The sequence below is a fragment of the Papio anubis genome, chromosome 13 (genome assembly GCF_008728515.1).
Source record: "Papio anubis isolate 15944 chromosome 13, Panubis1.0, whole genome shotgun sequence".
Lineage (NCBI taxonomy): Eukaryota > Metazoa > Chordata > Mammalia > Primates > Cercopithecidae > Papio > Papio anubis.
In genome coordinates this window covers 98,563,929-98,584,459 of record NC_044988.1, presented here as the reverse complement: position 1 = coordinate 98,584,459, position 20,531 = coordinate 98,563,929, and the positions used below count along the sequence as shown (strand labels likewise).

At 49.5% G+C, this 20,531-nt stretch overlaps 1 protein-coding gene across 3 annotated transcripts in view; it reads right to left on the bottom strand.

Moving 5' to 3' along the window:
• Nucleotides 1-83: 83 nt before the first annotated feature.
• The window catches only part of NUP188 (nucleoporin 188), a 65,170-nt gene continuing 44,722 nt past the window's right edge, over nucleotides 84-20,531 (bottom strand). For 2 of the 3 annotated variants that reach the window (XM_031654626.1, XM_031654627.1), the window contains 24 exons: nucleotides 20,087-20,207; nucleotides 19,871-19,937; nucleotides 19,046-19,174; nucleotides 18,577-18,716; nucleotides 16,259-16,365; nucleotides 13,813-14,019; nucleotides 13,522-13,691; nucleotides 12,777-12,846; nucleotides 12,302-12,369; nucleotides 11,709-11,904; nucleotides 8,988-9,065; nucleotides 8,580-8,665; nucleotides 7,890-8,035; nucleotides 7,400-7,581; nucleotides 5,584-5,784; nucleotides 5,337-5,429; nucleotides 4,096-4,254; nucleotides 3,614-3,751; nucleotides 1,910-1,984; nucleotides 1,601-1,828; nucleotides 1,355-1,486; nucleotides 1,035-1,108; nucleotides 790-919; nucleotides 86-662 (listed from right to left, as the gene is read on the bottom strand). In XM_031654626.1, coding sequence (XP_031510486.1) covers nucleotides 486-662; nucleotides 790-919; nucleotides 1,035-1,108; nucleotides 1,355-1,486; nucleotides 1,601-1,828; nucleotides 1,910-1,984; nucleotides 3,614-3,751; nucleotides 4,096-4,254; nucleotides 5,337-5,429; nucleotides 5,584-5,784; nucleotides 7,400-7,581; nucleotides 7,890-8,035; nucleotides 8,580-8,665; nucleotides 8,988-9,065; nucleotides 11,709-11,904; nucleotides 12,302-12,369; nucleotides 12,777-12,846; nucleotides 13,522-13,691; nucleotides 13,813-14,019; nucleotides 16,259-16,365; nucleotides 18,577-18,716; nucleotides 19,046-19,174; nucleotides 19,871-19,937; nucleotides 20,087-20,207 — 3,174 coding nt within the window. In that variant the 3' untranslated portion in view covers nucleotides 86-485. Of the gene's footprint in view, nucleotides 663-789; nucleotides 920-1,034; nucleotides 1,109-1,354; nucleotides 1,487-1,600; nucleotides 1,829-1,909; nucleotides 1,985-3,613; nucleotides 3,752-4,095; nucleotides 4,255-5,336; nucleotides 5,430-5,583; nucleotides 5,785-7,399; nucleotides 7,582-7,889; nucleotides 8,036-8,579; nucleotides 8,666-8,987; nucleotides 9,066-11,708; nucleotides 11,905-12,301; nucleotides 12,370-12,776; nucleotides 12,847-13,521; nucleotides 13,692-13,812; nucleotides 14,020-16,258; nucleotides 16,366-18,576; nucleotides 18,717-19,045; nucleotides 19,175-19,870; nucleotides 19,938-20,086; nucleotides 20,208-20,531 lie in introns of all 3 variants that reach the window. The other variant, XM_031654625.1, reaches the window with a different exon arrangement.

Genomic DNA, 20,531 nt, shown 5'->3' with positions numbered 1-20,531 from the left:
CCCAGGCGCCTGGCCAGGGGAGTTTTCTAGGTTCTGAGAGCCAGGTCATCATCCCTGGGCTTTGAAGTTAAATATCACACAGCTGTCTATAAACAGGATTTTAATATTTGTATAAATAGACCACAGAATTACCAAAACTGCAAGGACAGAGCATGGAAAACAGATTCTGAAACCCGTGCATAGAGCCCTCTCCTGGGCTCCCGCCTCCCCTGGCTGGCCGTGCTGTGGGGAATGCTGGAAGGGAAGGAATGCTCCTCTGGGGGCGTCGGCAGCGTGAGGGCCTAAGCACAGAAGACTCCACTCCCCATGCCTGCTGTTGACCTCTTCATCTAGTATAAAAATAACATCAGTGGGTGGGTGGTTGAAGTGGCTACTCGGGGAGGGGGTGACAGAAGGTGCCCTCCGTTGTATAGGCCCTGGCAGCCAGGGTGCGGTGTAGGCTGGTGGAGAGGGGTAGGTAGGCAGCACAGCAGCACAGCACTGCCCTATCTTTGCACATGCCGGACAAATGCCTGCACTAGCTGGATCAGAGGCTCTTGACTCTCAGGGCTGGCTTTGGAGAGAGAGGTGGACTTGCCCTGCGGCGAGGGGAGGACACCAGTGGCAGGGGAGCTGGGGGCTCCCCGGCGGAAGTAGCGCGAGAGGCTGGAGAGCAGCGTGCTCTACAAGAAAAAAAGTGGTTTGGTGAGGCTCAGCACATCTGGCCACTCTTCTGACCCTTGGGGGTTACCAGACGGGACCCCACAGGGCTCTGGCCCTATTGGCCCAGCCCTCCCTATCCATCCATACCAACTCAGAGCTGAGCTCCTGCTTCATCCGCTGTTTGTCCCGGGGATGCACAGCCGGGTCCCTAAGGTACCGCATCGCCTGAGAGATGAGCAGGTAGAAGCAGTTTTCCATGGTAAACATCAGGAGGGACCTGGGAGGAGAGGCAGGTTTTTGGCACTGCTACAGAGGGCCGGGCTGGCCAAACCTGAGAATAGTGGGCCCATGACTTCCCCAGCCCCTTATCAAATCTCAGAAAGAGCGCTTACTTTAACGTCCTGGTCCCTTCTGCCTGTGTGCTGAGCCCTACTGCCTGGGTGAGGGGCTCCTTTTTCTTGTCCAGCTGAAGAGAAGCAAGGGTAAAAAACTAAGACAACAGGAACAGCTCCCACTTACTGAGAGCTTCCTACTTGCATGCCCTGCACTAAACAAATTTCATCAGTTACCTCATTTAATCCTCACAGTAATTCTCAGAGGTGCTGTCATGTTTAGTTTATGGAGAGGAGCAGTCTCGGGAGGCTAGGTACCATGCCCAAGGTTGGCTGGAAGTGGCGGGCCGGGGGAGAGGACAGTGACAGAACCCACTTACCTCTCCAAGCATGTTGAGGGCCACATTCACTGTGGCCAGAAGGGTCCCAAAGGAGGGGGCCACTTCGGAGTCAAAGGTGGGAGTGGTAAAGCTCAGGGCAAACAGGAAGTTGTATTCAGCAAGGTCCAGGGACTGCAAGAAAAGTCAAGAGCCATCCAGGACCCAGTTAAGGCCCCAGGTAGCTCTCAGTGCACAGCAGAGCAGAGCCTTTAGGGGAGGTGGTGCCGAACAGATGATGGCCGGTACCTGATCCAGCAGGATCTGGCAGACATCTGGGGTGAAGTGGCGCAGGGCTGCCAGCGTCCTGCTGAGGATCTTGAGAAGGCCATACTGGACTGTGTGCAAGGCCCGCTGCTCTGATGCCTCTGTGTCAGCAGCGGGCTGCTTGGAGGAGGAGGGGGCAGCAGAAGCAGCAGACGGTGGCCTCTGGACTCGCTGGGCAACGGCCGAGGGGAGGCCATCCCCATTTTTGTTCTAGGGAGAGTCAAGAAATGAAGGTGGAGCTCGGGAAGCCACAGTGAGGTATTCCAGCCCCTCATGGCATAGGACGCTTACCTGTAAGTAATGCTGCAGCATCTTTCGACTGTGCAGGAGGGAGGTGCATGCCTGGCACAGGTAACCCAGGTTGACCTGGGAGAGACATAGGAGAGAGGAGGGATTCTCTTGTCAGCAGCCCAGTCACCCAACTAGCCCAACCCAACAGCCCTCCACGTAACACCCATGCGCTCTTCTCACTCGCTGCTGCTCTTCTCTCCCTCCCTCCCTCCCTCATGCTCCCCTGGCCACTTTCCAGCTTTAAAGCCCTTATAGCCACTAAGTACTCAGGGCTACAAACTTGGGGCCAGTAGGGCTCAGGACTGGACTGTTTCACTGGGACCCAGCTAGGTGCCTCGTATATTATAAGGTCCTAAAATAATAGAAGATGAGGCCGGGCATGGTGGCTCAAGCCTGTAATCCCAGCACTTTGGGAGACCGAGACAGGCGGATCACAAGGTCAGGAGATTGAGACCAGCCTGGCTAACACGGTGAAACCCTGTCTCTACTAAAAAATACAAAAAAATAGCCGGGCACGGTGGCGGGCACCTGTAGTCCCAGCTACTTGGGACGCTGAGGCGGGAGAATGGCGTGAACCCGGGAGGCAGAGCTTGCAATAAGCCGAGATCACGCCACTGCACTCCAGCCTGGGCGACAGAGCAAAACTCTGTCTCTAAATAAATAAATAAATAAATAAAATGAAGATGAGGATTATGGCTGATTCCATTTTATGAGAAAAGAATAAAAGGTTACAAATAACTGAAGTGACTTGGCCAAGGTCATACAACCAGCAGATGAGAGAAGCCTGCCTGGCTGTGGAGCCTGTGTTCTCTCTTCACCTCCAGCTGGTTCCCAGCTCCAGGTGTGTGTGTGTTTTTGGTTTTGTTCAGTGTTTTTTTCCCCCGAGATAGAGTCTTGCTCTGTCGCCAGGCTGGAGTGCAGTGGTGTGACCTCGGCTCACTGCAACCTCCGCCTCCCAGGTGCACGCCATTCTCCTGCCTCAGCCTCCCAAGTAGCTGGGACTACAGGCGTGCACCACTACACCCAGCTAATTTTTGTATTTTTAGTAGAGATGGGGTTTCACCCTATCAGCCAGGCTGGTCTTGAGCTCCTGACCTTGTGATACGCCCGCTTTGGACTCCCGAAGTGCTGGGATTACCGGCGTGAGCCACTGCGCCCAGACTTTTTTTTTTTTTTTTTCCCCCCCGAGATGGGAGTCTCGCTCTGTCGCCCAGGCTGGAGTGTAACGGTTCGATCTTGACTCACTGCAACCACCGCCTCCCAGGTTCAAGCGATTCTCCCACCTCAGCCTCCTGAGTAGCTGGGATTACAGTCACGCACCACCACGCCCAGCTAATTTTTCTATTTTTAATAGAGATGGGGTTTCACCATGTTGGCCAGGCTGGTCTCAGACTCCTGACTGCCTCCCAAAGTGCTAGGATTACAGGCATGAACCACCACGCCTGGTCCCAGGTGTATTCTTAAAGGATCTGAACCAATATCTAACTGATAAAGTACAAGTTCTTAATCTACATGGCTACCCTTGACTATGAAAGGAAACATTTAGCCAGAGTAAGCACATGACACCAAACCCTGTGTTCCCCAAGGGAAAAGCCCCCGTTCAGGAACATCCTGCAATTCACTAGAGGTGCCTCAGTGAGAGCTCACAGCCTCCCTGTCTCCAAGAATTACTCCAGATTCCAGGACACCATCCGGGGCCCCCACCTGGATATCACGCATGAGCTGAGGCAAGTGGAAGTGCCACTCCTTCATGAAGTTGGAGAGCTGCAGAATAAAACCCACGGTGTGGTCCGCCTCCTCCAGGCAGGCCAGACTCTGCACTGTCCTCACCGCGTTGAGGCACTGGGAGGAAAGGAGACATCAGGGAAGGATGGGGATGGCTGAGGGACCTGACATACCCACACCTGCCCTCCTGTGGAGAGGAAACGTCCCGGGCCCCCAAACGCTGAGGTGGCAACTCAAGAAATGGCTCAGTGGTACAACTAGGATTCTGACCCGAGACCGTTCCCGTCCCTCAGCAGCCTGGCTGGCCAGTGAGCCAGCAGAGTATTTACAGCATCTCAGAAATGAAGGCATCGACAACCCTCCACTATGAGGCCCAGGCTCCACACCCACCTGCCCCATGAATGGCCCAGAACCCTTTTTACCCTGAAACTCCCACTCCTGCGATGCAGGCAGCCCCTCACCTGTAAGGTCCGCTCCTGGTGGACACCTACGAAGTCCAGGGCCTCAGTCAGGAAGTTGTAGCGCAGAGTTTTCAGCAGCCGCTCCATCAAGGACATGGACAGGCGGTAGACTCCTGGCCAAGAGGGGGCATCCAGGGACTTCCGAGAGGCGCTAGGTGTCTAAGACACAAACAGCAGACAAGCTCAGGAACCCTGCTGACAGGCAGGACCTCCTTGCAGTACAGCAACTAAGGCAGCCCAGCTGCGCTGAAAGGAAAAGACTTCCCACAATAGACACAGTCACTGCCTGGCAACCAGGGCCAGAAAGGGGCCAAGGCCAGTAGATGCAAGGAAAGAGCACCAGGCTGAGATACAAGATCCAGGGTTCCAGACTCAGGTGTGCCACTGACGAGCTACGCGAACCTGGACATGTCACTCTCATGAGAGTGAGAGGTTCAGGTGAAGACTACTCTTTTGAAATTAGGAGATATCTGTTGCGGCCGGGCGCGGTGGCTCAAGCCTGTAATCCCAGCACTTTGGGAGGCCGAGGCGGGTGGATCACGAGGTCAGGAGATCGAGACCATCCTGGCTAACATGGTGAAACCCCGTCTCTACTAAAAATACAAAAAACTAGCCGGGCGTGGTGGCGGGCGCCTGTAGTCCCAGCTACTCGGAGGCTGAGGCGGGAGAATGGCGTGAACCCGGGAGGCGGAGCTTGCAGTGAGCCGAGATCGCGCCACTGCACTCCAGCCTGGGCAACAGAGCGAGACTCCGTCTCAAAAAAAAAAAAAAAAAAAAGGAGATATCTGTTAAACTAGAAATAACCAAGGGACACAGGGGGCAGGGTGCTGAGGCCCCATTAAGCCCCCAAACCACCCACTTCCCTTCTCCCAGTCCTGGTCTGGTGGTGCAGGGGTGGAGAAGTCACAATGACACACTTGTCTTTGGGAATGACAGGAGAGGACAGCTGCCTTGGCTAGAGGCCTGGTCCCAGGGATATGTTATCTGGTTTAGTCTTCCTCACACCTGCAACAGGAAGAATCCATCCCGTCTCCCAGAGGCAGTGCACAAAGGCCAGGCAGTGCCTTTTAGTGGTGAGTTTCTCTTGCTAGAGATCCGCCTGGGGGCAGGGAAGACTTCACCATCAGTGTATTAGGCCATTAAGAGAAAAGCAACTTCCAGGGAAAGGTAGAGAAGGACACTTTTCAACTGAAACTGTAGGATGGCCAGGCTGGGCCTCCTGGCAAGCTCCTGACACTTACCTGTGCTGTGCCATTGGTGCTCAGCTGGTACACACTCAGAAGGGGCAAACAAATGCTCTGGGTGATGCCAGCTCCAGCCACTGCTGTGGCTCCCTGGGAGGAGGGAAAGACAAGGAATGAGATGGAGCCTGCCCCTGCCCTGCCCAGGGAAGGTTGGGATCTCAGGCTAGATCATAGCTTCTGGGATTGTCAGAACCCACCCAGGCAAGCAAGGATGCTCCCTCCTGCCTTCGGGCTGGCCTCCTACCTGCTGAGTGCGAGCCAGGGTGAGAAGCAGATGCAGTGTGGCCTCAGTGAAATGTAGGTTCTGCTTCATGCGAAGGCTCACCTCTAGGGTGGTGAGGAGGGTAGGTAGGATGGGGAGCCTGCGGGTCACCTGCAGCCAGGAGTCACCATCCTCATCTACCTCACACAGCTCCTTGGCCAGGTGCAGGCCCAGGACACACACCTGTTGGGGCCCAGGGGCAAAGATGAGTAAAAGGGGGAAGAAGAAGAGGAGGAAGAGGATGATGACAGGCAGCTGTGGCCCTGGTTGCCCAAGACCTGTTTGGTTACGCACATCACCAAATGAGCTTGAGTAACACAGAATGCGCACTCTCTCCCACCCTGCCCCTCTCCTGTGTCCAACTCTCAATGAACAGCAGCAACTCCAGCCACTGTAATGACCAACCCTAAACTGACTGGAGCTACCCCCACCTCTTCCCTCCCACCTCCCACCTCCCACACTGCCACCACCCTTGTCAGTGCCACTTCTTGTCTCACGTTGGACACTCCAACCAACTCTGCCACATGGAGTCTGAGGGACCTCTATGGCCCTGCCCAATGCCACCTCTTGCCTTGCTACTGCACCCACCTCCTAAATGGTCCTGTTCCATCCTCTCTATCCTTATACCAGTGGCCCTTCAAATTTCTTTTTGGCCATGACCCACAGTCATAAAGACTTTTTAGACTGTAGCCTTATGTACACGTTTACAGTTTTTCACTAATAATACCTACCCTAATTAACATCACACAAAGCACAGTGATATTTTCTTAAACATTTTATTCTACTTTAAGAAAAAATAAAGGCCGGGCACGGTGGCTCACGCCTATATTCCCAGCAGTTTGGGAGACCGAGGCAGGTGGATCACAAGGTCAGGAGATCAAGACCATCCTGTAGATGAACCACATCTCTACTAAAAATACAAAAAGTTAGCCGGGCATGGTGGCGGGTGCCTGTGGTCCCAGCTACTCGGGAGGCATTCTCCTGAGGCAAGAGAATGGTGTAAACCTGGGAGGCGGAGCTTGCAGTGAGCCCAGATCGCACCATTGCACTCCAGCCTGGGTGACAGAGATAGACTCTGTCTCAAAAAAAAAAAAAAAAAAAAATGCTGGTTCTAAGAAAATGTGCTAATTTCAAGACTGTCTCTAATAGGTCATGATCGCACAATTTGAAAAACACTATTCAATACTGCATCCAGAGTGATCTTTCTTGAGCACGCCTGTAATCCCAACACTTTGGGAGGCTGAAATGGGAGGATGGCTTGAGGCCTGGAGTTTTAAGTCCAGAGTGATCTTTCTAGAGTTAAAATCAGATCAATTTTTCCCCCTGTTTAAAAGCCTTACATCATTTCCTACTTCACTTTGGATCCAAATCAAAGACCCTGATGAAGCTGCCATCATCCAGCCCCAGCTCTTCGGTCCTCACTTTCCTATGCTCATGCTAGCCTTTCTTCAGGTCACTGGACAATTCTAACCACAGCTGACCAGGTACTCTTCTCACTGCCCAAATCTTCCCTGCCCCTGCATTTGCCTGCCGCTACAATCCCTAAGTCATTGCTGAAAAGGCACCGAAGTCCCAGATCAGGTTAGAAGCGAGACTAAGTACTCCCTGCACTTCTCTCCTGCGGTACAATGGGCTTCCTCTGCTTTTCTGCAGTGTCTGATCTATTAACCTTTCCCACTAGGCCGTGAACTCCAGAAGTGCAGCGACTGTCTTGTCTTGCTCACTAGTTATCCCCAGAGTCAGGCACAGAGCTGACGGGCAGTGGAAAGGACGGATGGCCCTTCTAGGACACTCTCACCCCATCACGCTGGTCCCTGTGCCGGGACCGAGAACAGTCGTCAGTCTCCATGCTGTCCTTGTCCTCGGTGGCACCGCCTAATGCCAGACTGTGGCGGGTCTGGTCGAAGAGTGCAATCACTTCCTCTTGGAGGGTCTCACAGACGTTCAGCACCAGCTGGGAGTACTGGGGGATGTCACTTACTGCAGTATAGATAGAGAGGGATGCTGTCATGCTCACCAGGCCAACTCTCACTGTACACCAAGGTTTCCTTCCTAGGCAGGGGGCTAGGGATATAGTAGGGTGCTAAGAGGGACAGCATCTGTCCAGTGGGAGAGGAGGGAGAGACACATGAGGGAAAAACGTAGCTTTCTTGAGGTAAGAATTCCAAGACTGGAAACTCAAAAGGGCCTAGAAGAAACGTGTAGCCCTAAGGTGAAGGAAGCCCCACCCAGCTGTCAGCAGGGGTGGGCAGACTGCAGCTGCTGCTCCCCCTGCCTCTGCCCCTCACCTCTCATCTCCTTCATTTGCAACACTGTGATGAATGCTGAGAACACCTTGGCCTTGGTCTTCTCCATGAGTTGCTGGTCGGCCTGCAGCACTCCTTCCAGGATCTCCGTCAAGGGTCCAAGGATTTCATCCACGGAACCTAACTCTCTAGAAAGAATACTGGGTGGGCCAGGGGCAGTGGCTCACGCCTGTAATCCTAGCACTTTGGGAGGCCAAGGCGGGCAGATCGACCGAGATCGGGAGTTCGAGACCAGCCTGGCCAACATGGTGAAACCCCATCTCTACTAAATATACAAAAATCAGTCGGGCATGGTAGCGCGCACCTGTAATCCCAGCTACTAGGGAGGCTGAGGCACAAGAATCAATTGAACCTGGGAGGTGGAGGTTGCAGTGAGCTGAGATCGCGCCACTGCATTCCAGCCTGGGCGACAGAGTGAGACTCCATCTCAAAAAAAAAGAATACAGGGTAGAGAGTGAGACAAAATGCCTCATAAAAGGCCATACACTGCCCCTGCTCCATCTCAGGATACCCACCAGTGTGCCTCACCTCCTCTCTGCTATGTCACTCCCATTCCTCAAGATGGAAAACCAGCCTAGCTTCCACCCACTAGTTCTCTCCTTCAGGAAGGCAAGCAGGCACTGACAAGAAGGCTCTCGCCTTGGGCCTCTGCCTCTCCTGGCACAGGCTCACCTCTTCCACTGCCGGAGGAGGATAAGCAGCAGAGTGCACTGCATGGAGCCGAGGCGAAGGCAGTTCACTGAGGCTGGAACTAGGAGCTGAAAGGAGACACCACACTAGTCAGAAGTCAGTGGCAAGACACAGTGGCAAGACTCGCATGCCATCCACAGGGCACCTCTGGCCTCACTGCCTTTCTTCCCCAGCAGTGAGCTCACAGGGGTGGGTGGAGGGGGAGAGGCCAGGGCTGGCATAGCAGCAGCAGAGCTCTGCTGACCCCACTACAGCCTCAGGCCTCCCAGGTCAACGTGAGCCCTCTGACCTGACCAATTGTGCGGCTGGCTGGCAGACTCATGAGCTCTGCTATTTGACTTCAAAGACAACCTCCCTGGGAGAAATGTGAAATCTCCCAGACACACTTACTAATGCTTTGGTTCCATCAAGCACGTCAAGAAAGAGCTGGTGACGCACCACAGAGTCAGTCAGGTGCATTATATCTGCCTGCAAAAGAACAGAAAAAGGTTTCGCTAGGAAAGTTTCCCAGATTTTAGAGGCCAAGAAAAGTGGGGTCCTCTGCTAGGCAATTAGTCATTGGTAAATCAGTCTCCCTGATTTAAAATAGGGCTTATATAGGCTGGGCATGGTGGCTCATGCCTGTAATCCTAACACTTTGGGAGGCGGGCGGATCACGAGGTCAGGAGATCAAGACCATCCTGGCCAACATGGTGGAACCCTGTCTCTACTAAAAATACAAAAATTAGCTGGGCATGGTGGAGTGCACCTGTAGTCTCAGCTACGTGGGAGGCTGAGGCAGAAGAATCGCTTGAACCCAGGAGGCAGAGGTTGCAGTGAGCTGAGATCGTGCCACTGCACTCTAGCCTGGGCAACAGAGCAAGACTCCGTCTTAAATAAATAAATAAATAAAATAAAATAGGGCTGACAGTCTGGGCAACATGATGAGACCCTATCTCAACAACAACAAAAAATTTGTAATTAGCTGGGTATGGTGATGCATGCCTGTAGTCCTAGCTACTCAGGAGGCTGACGTGGGGCAATCACATGAGACCTGGAGGTTGAGGCTGCAGGTGAGCCACCATTGCACCACTGCACTCCAACCTGGACAACAGAGTGAGAACCTGTCCCCTAAAAGATAAAGTAAAATAGGGCTTGAAGGCCCTGCTATTCTTCTGTCGACGCTTAGATACGGTCAGAATCAAGCCCAGGTTCACCTCCTCTTTTGAGACTCTGTCCTCCCTCTGCTTAGAATCCTTTAAAGACTTCCCAGTGCCCGGGAAACGCGAACCAGACTCTTCAACATGGTCCAAAGACCCCACAGGATCTGGTCCAACTGACTGTAGTATCAGTCCCATCTGTGCTCACTCTAGTCCAGCCCTGCTTGCCTCTTTCGTGAACATATCAAGCTCTTTTCCACTGCTGGAACTCTGCACTTGCAAGTCCATGTGCCTAGACTTCTCTCCTCCATGGGCTCCACCTGGAAGGCTTCTTCACATACTCAGCTCTCAGCTGGGACATCACCACTCAGAGAAGGTCACCCTGACTACTTCTATCTCATGTGTTCATTACCACAGCACCTTAATTATCTCCTTCACAGCAAATTATCACTATCTGAAACCATATTTTTAAGTGGTGAATTTGTTTATAATTTACCTCCTCCATCATAGGGCACTCTCAATGCGATCAAAGATCTTATCTGCCTTATTCACTGCTGTATCCCAATGCCTGGAAGCATTCCACTAATGCCATTAAGAGAATGAACGGGTGAACAACATCTTGGACTTAGTCAGCTTTCTTTCTCTTTTTTTTTTTTCTTTTCTTTTGCATAGGTAGACAGGTCAGAGACAGAGAGTCAGATAGGTTTCCTTGGGGGAAAGAGGATGGTGGGTTTTTTGAGAGCTACAATTCAGGAACTGCTGCCTAACTAGGGCCTAAAAGGCAGGTGACATAAAGCTTATACCCTGGGGAATTAACCATTCTCAAAGACAGGTGAGCCTTTAAGTGTGTTATGGAGTCTTAGGGGTCCAAAACCACTATGCCACAGCAAGAGTAGCCATGAACCTGCCCCTTCTAGGCTCAAAGCTCCAGGCATGTGGGCAGTCTGGCACTAGGAAACAAATCTCACAGATGTAGGAGGTGCTTGGAACAAGGAGGCATCTATCAAGCTGAAGTTGTTCATGAAGTCAAAACATTAATCTGGGTCGGGCGTGGTGGCTCACACCTGTAATCCCAGCACTTTGGGAGGCCGAGGTTGGTGGATCACCTGAGGTCAGGAGTTCGAGACCAGCCTGACCAACAAGGTGAAACCCCGTCTCTACGAAAAATATAAAAATTAGCCGGGTGTGGTGACCTATAATCCCAGCTACTTGGGAGGCTGAGATAGGAGAATGGCTTGAAGCTGGGAGGCAGAGGTTGCAGTGAGCTGAGATCGCACCACTGCACTCCAGCCTGGGAGACGAGCAAGACTCCGTCTCAAGAAGAAAAAAAAAAAAAAAAAGTTAATCTGGATACCCCAAGGAAGAACACTTCAATACCAAGTCCTTATGATACAGCATGATGGTGTCAAACCACAAAAAAGCCAAGAACAATGCATTTCTTCCAGATGTTATCTCTCTCTCAAAACCAACTCCCAGTAGACAGAGTACAGAGACAATGGTCTTTGTTCTTTTTCTAAGACCAGGAAATGCAGTTTCTAGAACCAATGACAAACTGCTTTTTAGAGAAGGTGCTGCTGCAGCTGTCACAGCTTCCTGCTGACTAGTCAACAAGTACTTATTGACCTAACGTCTACAAGGTACACAGCACAAGAAGGCAGTTATGCCTTTGTATAAGAGGCATTTGCAGCCAGGGAGCAGTTAAGACCCAGCCAAGGCCCAAGGGAGGTACAGGAGGCTTTAGGAACTCTGAAAGGATTTCAAATCACTTCTCTGCACTTCTCTTAATGGTCTCTTGGACCCAACACCCTCAAATACCCCACAGCCCCAATTTATCAGCATAGAACCTATTACAGTTTAGCTTTCAGGGATAAACCCTGATTAATTCTTCCTCACAAGGAGCTATATCTGCTAGGTATCTCAACACATCATTGGTAAGGTATCAAAGTGAAAACTCTCCCCAAAAGGGTCTTACATGAGTGGTGGCAATGATGAGAAGCATCCTCCAGGCGGACACCAGCATCTGGTACTCTAACAAGGAGGTGCAGCTGCTGCCTTCTGTTTCGGCCACGTGAACTGCCAATGACTTGACATACCCTGACCAGTAGGCAAAGCGTTTCTCGATGGAAAATTTCTTGAGTGTATCTTTCAATGACTGGTCTAATGAACCCCTACAGTGTCAAGAAAAAAACCTCCAGTTAGGTTTTGAAAGTAGATGGGAATATAATGGGTACAGACCCTTGTTGAGGCAGAGAAAACAACCTCGCATGGGCTTAAAGGCAGACCAGCTCCAGGACACCTCCAATGTGTGGGTTAGGCTGAGGCCTTTCCAGGATTTCTCCTCCATAAAATCTGAGTTGCATGGAGTTTGTTTCACAATAACTCTTTCTGACAATCATAAACGCCATCGGTGGATTGGCCAGGGACACAGCACACTAGCCTCCATGAATGGTTCCAAACCAGTTCTCTCCTCTGCCTTGGCTCTTTCCAGCCATGCACCCAGTGGTAGGCCACCAACTCCCACTCCCCCAACCTTCAGTTAAAATCTCAAGAGGGGAAAGTACTCACTTAACTACATAGTATATCTCCAAGCAAATTATCTTCATGATGAGGGCACAGGTTTCTAGGATGCTGGGCTGTGGAGACAGAGAGCAGAACAGGCAATGATCACATCTCTGATCACTAATCTCCCCCAGTATATCCAACGGTGAACAGAGCAGAGGCCCAACACTTGCAGAACAAGTCAGTACAACCCCTGTTGAATGTGAATGGCCTGACTTGCAAGAGCAGAAGCGCCAGGTCCACAATGTCTCCAACTGAACAGAGAAGACCACAGAGCCACCAACGCAAACCACTTTCCTTCCCAAAGCAAGACATCAAAGGGACAGAAAGCAGGCACTTCCCTGAGAAAGACGTTTCTAGTGAAGAGAACATTCTGTTGTTTAATTAGGGGAGGTATCATTGTCTACGGCCCCATCTCACAGCCCACAGCCTTTCCTCCCAGGGACTTGTAGCCACCATCCTGCCCTCTGCCACAGCTTACCTCTGATGTTTCAGAGGGAGGAGAAAGCGTTCCAAACAGTGGACTGGTTAAATTTTCCCAAAACTTGGGTCTAAAAAGGAAATAAATGTTTGAAAGTCATACTTTTTCCCTCTCACAGTCCTTTTCTCCTCTCTCAAGCTCCCTTTGGTGGTCACTTCATATTTTACCAGTCTCAATCCTAATATGTGTCTGATAAGTCAGTTGTTCCTGTATAAATGAAAGGTTTCCATAGATAAAATTACATTTTCCTCTTATGAATCACACTTGTGCATTATAGAGTTGATCAACAAAAACTCTTCAAGATTCCTTCCATTGTAGATTCCCAAAAGCCCCACAGAAGAGGAGGGAGGAAAATAAGACGGCAGACTCCTAATTAGCCTTTTAACACTCCTTCCCTTTGTGCCAGCAGGTCCAATAGAACAGAATGTTTCATTCCATCCAGTGACTTCAGCAAGCCCCTCTCTCCTGAATCTACTGTTTCTCAAGAATAATGAGTTTTGATGTAGCTAGTTAGCAAAAGGCAGGAACACAAAAGCAGTTGAACCTTCAAGGTGCTTAATATTTAAAGATCCTTAATGCTGGCAGCAGCATTAGAAAGAGAATTAGTATAAAACTCCCAGGTATTGAACCAGGCACTAAGCACTTATTCCCAGTGAACCGTCGCAACAAACCTCTGGGATAAGAGCTATTGTTACTCCCATTTTATAGACCAGAACAATGAAACTACTCCCAGAGGCAGACTTACTTGGTTCGGAGGACCAGCATGGCACTGTCCCTCCGGTCCTGCCACAGAGCGTGCAAAAAGGCAATGGCGGCACGATGCAGCAGGGGTGGGCACCAGTATCGATCTTGCTGTTGGGAATCAATCAGCTCCAGCACTGCATGGAGACAGCTCCACATCCCAAGGCTGAATTCCTGCAAGAAGGGACAGGTAAGAGTTCAGTTCCACAGCCACTGCCAGCAGCTGCACTTGCAGAGCCCAGCATCTGCCTCCCAGGGAGCCAACTCCCAGCGTCATCCCAGCTTACAGGCTTACCTTTGAGCCATCACTGCCATCCTTAACCTCCAGGTTCAGAAACAGTTCGATGAGGCCTGGCTGGGTCTCTACTGCAACTGTGAGGAACTCTAGAATCATAACTTTGATGCGCATGTCCTCAATTTTGCTCTGCAATCGGGTCAGGAAGGCATCACGAATGGCAGCCGCATCATTGCCCAGACAAGCATACACTGACATTGGGGCCACCTGGTGGAGACCAGAATACATAGGCTTAGAGCTCTGCTTCCACAAAAACCTCAATGGGCTCCTGCAGAAGGGCACTGAAGAGCTCCCAGAAAACTGGCATAAAGGGAAGCATCCAGACTACAGCTCTGGGCCAAAAGGGACATCACCACAAACAAGCACGAGATGCCCCCAAATTCACAGGAGAGACAGTAATCAGTATAAAGAAATGCTCAACCTCCCTCATGGTTAAATAAATACAAACTGAAAAGTGAAACATTTTTTTGCCTATTAGATTGGCAAAGACTAAACAATGATGAAGCCCTTGCGACCAGGATAGAAGACTCGGTGTTAGAAGTGTAAACTGTTACAATGTTTTTTGGAAGGTAATTTGGAAATATCTAATAAAAATTATCATGTTCATTTATACCTACCTAAATCTTTGGAACTGTAAACAAATGTTTACAGGGTGGTAGGGATAATAATGTTCACTGCAGCACTGCTTGTAAGAGTGGAAAACAGAAAGTAGCCCAAATAAATCAGGATGCATCCATTCTAGGATGTGATATGCAAACATTAGAAATAATGAAGGAAGTCCAAATTAAAAAAGGAAAAAAGACAAAAAAGAATGAAGGAAGTCCAAATGTGCCCATATGGCATCAAGCACACCAAGACTGTTTGATATGGTAGCAAGTGAAGGAAGTCATAAAACACTACCAGGGGCCAGGCACAGTGGCTCATGCCTGTAATCCCAGCATGAAGGGAGGCTGAGGCAGGCAGATCACTAGAGGTCAGGAGTTCGAGACTAGCCTGGCCAACATGGCAAAGACCCGTCCCTACTAAAAATACAAAAAATCAGCTGTGTGTTGTAGTGGGAGCCTATAATCCCAGCAACCTGGGAGGCTTAGACAGGAGAATCGCATGAACCCGGGAGGTGGAGGTTGCGGTGAGATCATGCCACTGCACTCCAGCCTGGGTGATGGAATGGGACTGTCTCAAAAGAAAAACAGTACCAGGAATTCTGCTTTTATAAAGAACAAAAGTATACACTCAAATAATTCTTTCGTTTTACTCTGTCGCCCAGGCTGGAGTGCAGTGGTGCAATCTCGGCTCACTGCAACCTCCACCTCCCGGGTTCAAGCAATTCTCCTGCCTCAGCCTCCTGAGTACCTGGGACTACAGGCGCACGCAGCCACGCCTGACAAAATTTTTTTTTGTTTTTTTTTTTTTTTGAGACGAGCCACCACGCCCAGCCCCAAATACCTTTTTTATTTTTAGAAACAGTGTGAGTGGTGTGATCTTGGCTCACTGCAACCTCTGCCGCCCGGGTTCAAGCAATTCTCCTGCCTCAGCCTCCTGAGTAGCTGGGATTACAGGCACCTGCCACAGCACCCAGCTAATTCTGGTATTTTTAGTAGAGATGGGGGGGTTTCCACCATCTTGGCCAGGCTGGTCTTGAACTCCTGACCTCATGATCCACCTGCTTCAGCCTCCCAAAGTGCTGGGATTACAGGTGTGAGCCACGGCACCCAGCCAATACTTTTTAAAATACAAGAACACAGATAAGAAATCTGGAGCACAGCCTGGGAGACATAGCCAGACCCTGTTTCAAAAAAAAAAAAGGAAATCTGGAGCATGGCATATCCCCCTGCCCATAGGGATTCTTGGAATAAGGAGATCACAGGGCATCTTGACTTTCTGTTACATCTATTTGTAACATTTAAATAAATATTTTACAATAAGCATGTCTTTTTTCTTTTATCTTGAGACAGAGTCTCGCTCTGTCGCCCAGGCTGGAGTGCAGCGACGTGATCTCGGCTTACCGCAACCTCTGCCTCCCAGGTTCAAGCAACTCTCTGCCTCAGGCTCCCACGTAGCTGGGATCACAGGTGTCTGCCACCACGCCCGGCTAATTTTTGTATTTTTAGGAGAGATGGGGTTTCACCATCTTGGCCAGGTTGGTCTTGAACTCCTGACCTTGTGATCTACCCACCTCAGCCTCCCAAAGTACTGGAATTACAGGTGTGAGCCACTGCACGCAGACTTTTTCTCCTTTTTTCTATATTAGAGATGGGGGTCTCACTATGTGGCCCAGGCTGGTCTTGAACTCCTGGACTCAAGTGATTCTCCCACCTTGGCCTCCCAAAGTGCTGGAATTACATATAGGTGTAAGCCACTGCATGTGGCCTGAGCATGTCTTTTGTAATCAGGGGAAAAAAACACTCTCACATAAACAGTGTGTGTGCATGAAATATGATCCTACCGTGGCCAGACGTTTCAGCAGCTGAATGGCAAGACGTGGCAAAGCAGGGTCATGTTTGTGGTAGATGTATTTGGCTAGAACAGCAATGAGGTTGTTTCCATGAGCACCTAAAGCAGCACGGGAAACAGTTTAGATATCAAGTGTGCCTCATTCAAATCCTTAGAGCACTGGCTGTTCAAAAAACACTGGTAGTGTATATGTGAAGGAATTTACCCTCAAGTACTTGGAGGGTCACAGCAAACCCAGGTGGCTATATCCTTCTCTTTATTGAGGAGCAAATGAATAGTCAGAATTTGGGGATAAACAGTTCAACCCATCAACAGCAAAGATACATTCTGAATAAAATAGGTGCTTATTTTATTAATTTTTTGTTTTTGTTTTTTGGTTTTTTTTTTTGAGACGGAGTCTCGCTCTGCACCCAGGCTGGAGTGCGGTGGCGCAATCTCCACTCACTGCAAGCTCCGCCTCCCGGGTTCACGCCATTCTCCCGCCTCAGCCTCCCGTGTGGCTGGGACTACAGGCGGCCGCCACTGCGCCCGGCTAATTTTTGTATTTTTAGTAGAGAAGGGGTTTCACCCTGTTAGCCAGGATGGTCTCGATCTCCTGACCTTGTGATCCGCCCATCTCGGCCTCCCAAAGTGCTGGGATTACAGGCGTGAGCCACCGTGCCCAGCCTATTAATTTTTATTTATTAATTTTTTTTGAGATGGAGTCTCACTCTGTCACCCAGACTAGAGTGCAGTGGCGCGATCTTGGCTCACTGCACCTCCACTTACCAGGTTCAAGCAACTCTCCTGCCTCAGCCTCCCGAGTAGCTGGGATTACAAGTGTGCACCACCATGTCCAGCTAATTTTTTTTATTTTTAGTAGAGACAGGGTTTCACCATGTTGGCCAGGCTAGTCTCAAACCCCTGACCTCAAGTGATTTGCCCGCCTCGGCCTCCCAAAGTGCTGGGATTACAGGCATCCACCACCACACCCAGGTAATTTTTGTATTTTTAGTAGAGATGAGGTTTCACTGTGTTGGCCAGCCTGGTCTCAAACTCCTGACCTCGTGATCCGCCCACCTCGGCCCCCCAAAGTGCTGGGATTACAAGTGTGAGTCACCATGCCCAGCCTATCCTTTTTCTTTTTGAGAGAGGGTTTCACTCTGTTGCCCAAGCTGGAGTGCAGTGGCAAAATCATGGCTCATTGCAGCTTTGACCTCCCAAGCTTCAAGCAATCCCCCCACCTAAGCCTCCTGAGTTGCTGGGACCACAGGCATATGCCACCAGGCCCAGCTAAATTTTTTTTTTTTTTTTTTTTGTATAGATGGGGATCTCCTTATGTTGCCCAAGCTGGTCTCGAACTCCTGGACTCAAAGGATCCTCCCCAGCCTCACCGTCCCAAAGTGCTGGGATTACAGACATGAGCCACCAGGCCCAGCTCTTTCTTATAATCTTATTAGGAAGATACTACAGGCATCCATAATCTGAAAATCTGAAATTAGAGCACGGTGGCTCACGCCTGTAATCCCAGAACTTTGGGAGGCTGAAGAGGGCAAGTCACCTGAGGTCAGGAGTTCGAGACCAGCCTGGCCAACATGGCAAAAGCCTGTCTCTACAAAACAAAACCAAACAACAAAACAAAACCAAACAAAAATTAGCCGGGCGTGGTGACAGATGCCTGTAATCCCAGCTACTCGGGAGGCTGAGGCAGGAGGATTGCTTGAACCCGGGAGGCGGATGCTGCAGTGAGCTAAGATTGCGCTACTGCACTCTAGCCTGGGCAACAGAGCTAGACTGTCTAAAAAAAAAAAAAAAAACAAGTAAAAAATTTTTTAAAAATATGGAATGTGTCAAAATCTCTAACTACAGCTCAAAGGAAATGCTCACTGGAATATTTTGGATTTATGCTAAACTGGTAAGTATACTGCAACTATTCCAAAACATGAAAAAAAAATCTGAGACCCAAAACACTTCTGGTCCCAAGCATTTCAGATAAGGGATACTCAACCTGTACCATTATCCCCATTTTACAGATGAGAAATCAGAGACAGAGATGTTTAATAACGCACCCAAGGTCAAACAGTTGATTGGATACAAAATTTGAACCAAGGCAGTCTGACTTCAAATCTGCATTCTTAACTATTATTCTATCATCAATAGGAGGCAGAAATAAAGTACCATCTAGTCCTTTTGTTTCCAATTTCAGGAAAGGAGGTGGTAATCATTCCCAAACTTCCTCAAGAAGCAGAAAACACTGTTGATATCCAAAAACACTGCCTAAAATACGTATTTATGAACAGAAATGTTACAGACTGGAAGAGAAATACATACCATGTTGTGAGAGAGCCTGTTCCAGGGGGGACACCACATTAGAAGGAGGTTTCAGCCGAATAACATTGTTGGTGACGGAGAATGCCAGTTTCACTGTCTTGATCAGCAGCTGGCCCTGCCCCTGGCCCTCTGCCCCATCACTAGGGTGCCAAATGGAAACCAAAGATGATTCAGACAGTATGACTTCATTCGCAACATACGTGCTCTCATGAATTAGATTCCAACAATAATCCCAGAGTTCAACAGCTTCTGTTAGAGGCCCCAGTCCAAACTAGGAGAGAGGAGGAGTAATCAACTCCCTTTGCTATATGCCAATCTATACAGCAGCCACTAGGGTATGTAAAGGCTATGTCCTAGGAAGAACAATGTCATCTTCTAAAAGCTACTGCAAGTTAACTTAAGCTGGAGTTATTAGTAACATGCAGGTACAATAAAGACAAACAAAGGGAAGATGGAGAAGGAGCCCTACCTTCGAGGCTGAGCAGCCATCACCATGTCAATGGTGTCCACGCCAATGCCCATGATATTGATAACTGTCTGTCCTGCCTCTGTGTATGCAAGGCTGCAGATGCAGAGAGACTGCAGGCTGGGAGTATGACTGGAAGACAGAGGTGTTCTGAGTTACCAGGGAGCCACTCAGTGTATCTTGGAAGGAAGAACATTGTCCAATTAGGCTAGGGTGGCTAACCTAACCTACTGGACACTGGAGACCAGCTCTCTGTAAGCTGAAAGCACTCTGATCACTTTCCTGAAATAGACTTGATCACCTACAGATCACCCTGAGAAGCAATCTAAATGTTCATCAAGTAACAGACACGGTACCTTTACTGAAAAGGATCATAATTAATCCATACGATGGAATGCATGGAACCATTAAAACAAGACAGCTATAAGCAGTGGCATGGAAAGAAAGTTACAGTCAATACATAAAGAGGAAAAAAACTGAGAATAGACAGTAACTGGCCCTGGGAAGTAGATATATATGAAGAGCAGTCTTGTCAGGAATGAACTTTTGTAAAGATCATAAAGAATGATTAATATAATAGTGTATGTGTACACACACACACACACACACACTCTCTCTCTCTCGCGCTCTCTCTCTCTCATTCCTACTTCTCTGTCCACAGTGAGAAATGATAAACAGGTCAATGGAAAGCAACTCACAGCCTCAAGATTACTGAGTTCTGGGCTCAAGCAAGGCAAATTCTCTGGAAGAAATGAGACGGCTTTGCACAGCAAAAGCCTTTGTCTTGAATTGGTGAGCATCAAGCTCTAGTAATCAACCCTTCATTACCCGTTTTGCAGGTCTGTCTCGTGGCACAGGTTCAGTATGGCATGAATCAGCTCCAGGATCAGGCAACCTGGACTCCAGAAAAGACAGAGGAATGATGTGGCCTTGTGTAATGACCCCTTATCTCAAGAAAGGGAAAGAAAAAAGCTCTCCAGGGGGCCAGAAATCCCCAAGTCTTCCCTGCCCATGCCAGGTCTTCCCTGTCCATGCTGTCCTTACCAATCTGTTCCCTCACTCCATGAGAGTTGTAGCGCCACTTATGGTAGCTGGGAAGCATCTCCTTCAGCACAAACATTACACAGGGCACAAGTCCTTGGCTCTGGGTACTACCAAGTTGCCCCTACAAGAAACGATGCAGTGAGGGCTTCCACACATTTAAAGAAAAGTCATTTAGTTACCTAGAGATTTAATTCCAAAACCATAGATAGGTCCAAAGGAAATCTAGGCAAACCTTGGTCAACAATGAGAAAAAAGAAACATCAAAAGTCCTACTTTATAGTTGAGCCCAAGTTGTGGGTCTTTTCTAGAATAGAAAAAGCAATGAAAGAGAATGTCACAAAAGGCACCAACATGAAGATAAGGGATGCAGGCTAAATCTGGACAGAAGGGAGGCACCTTAAACATAAAGGATAGAGGACTGCTGATAATGAACAATGCCACTTCA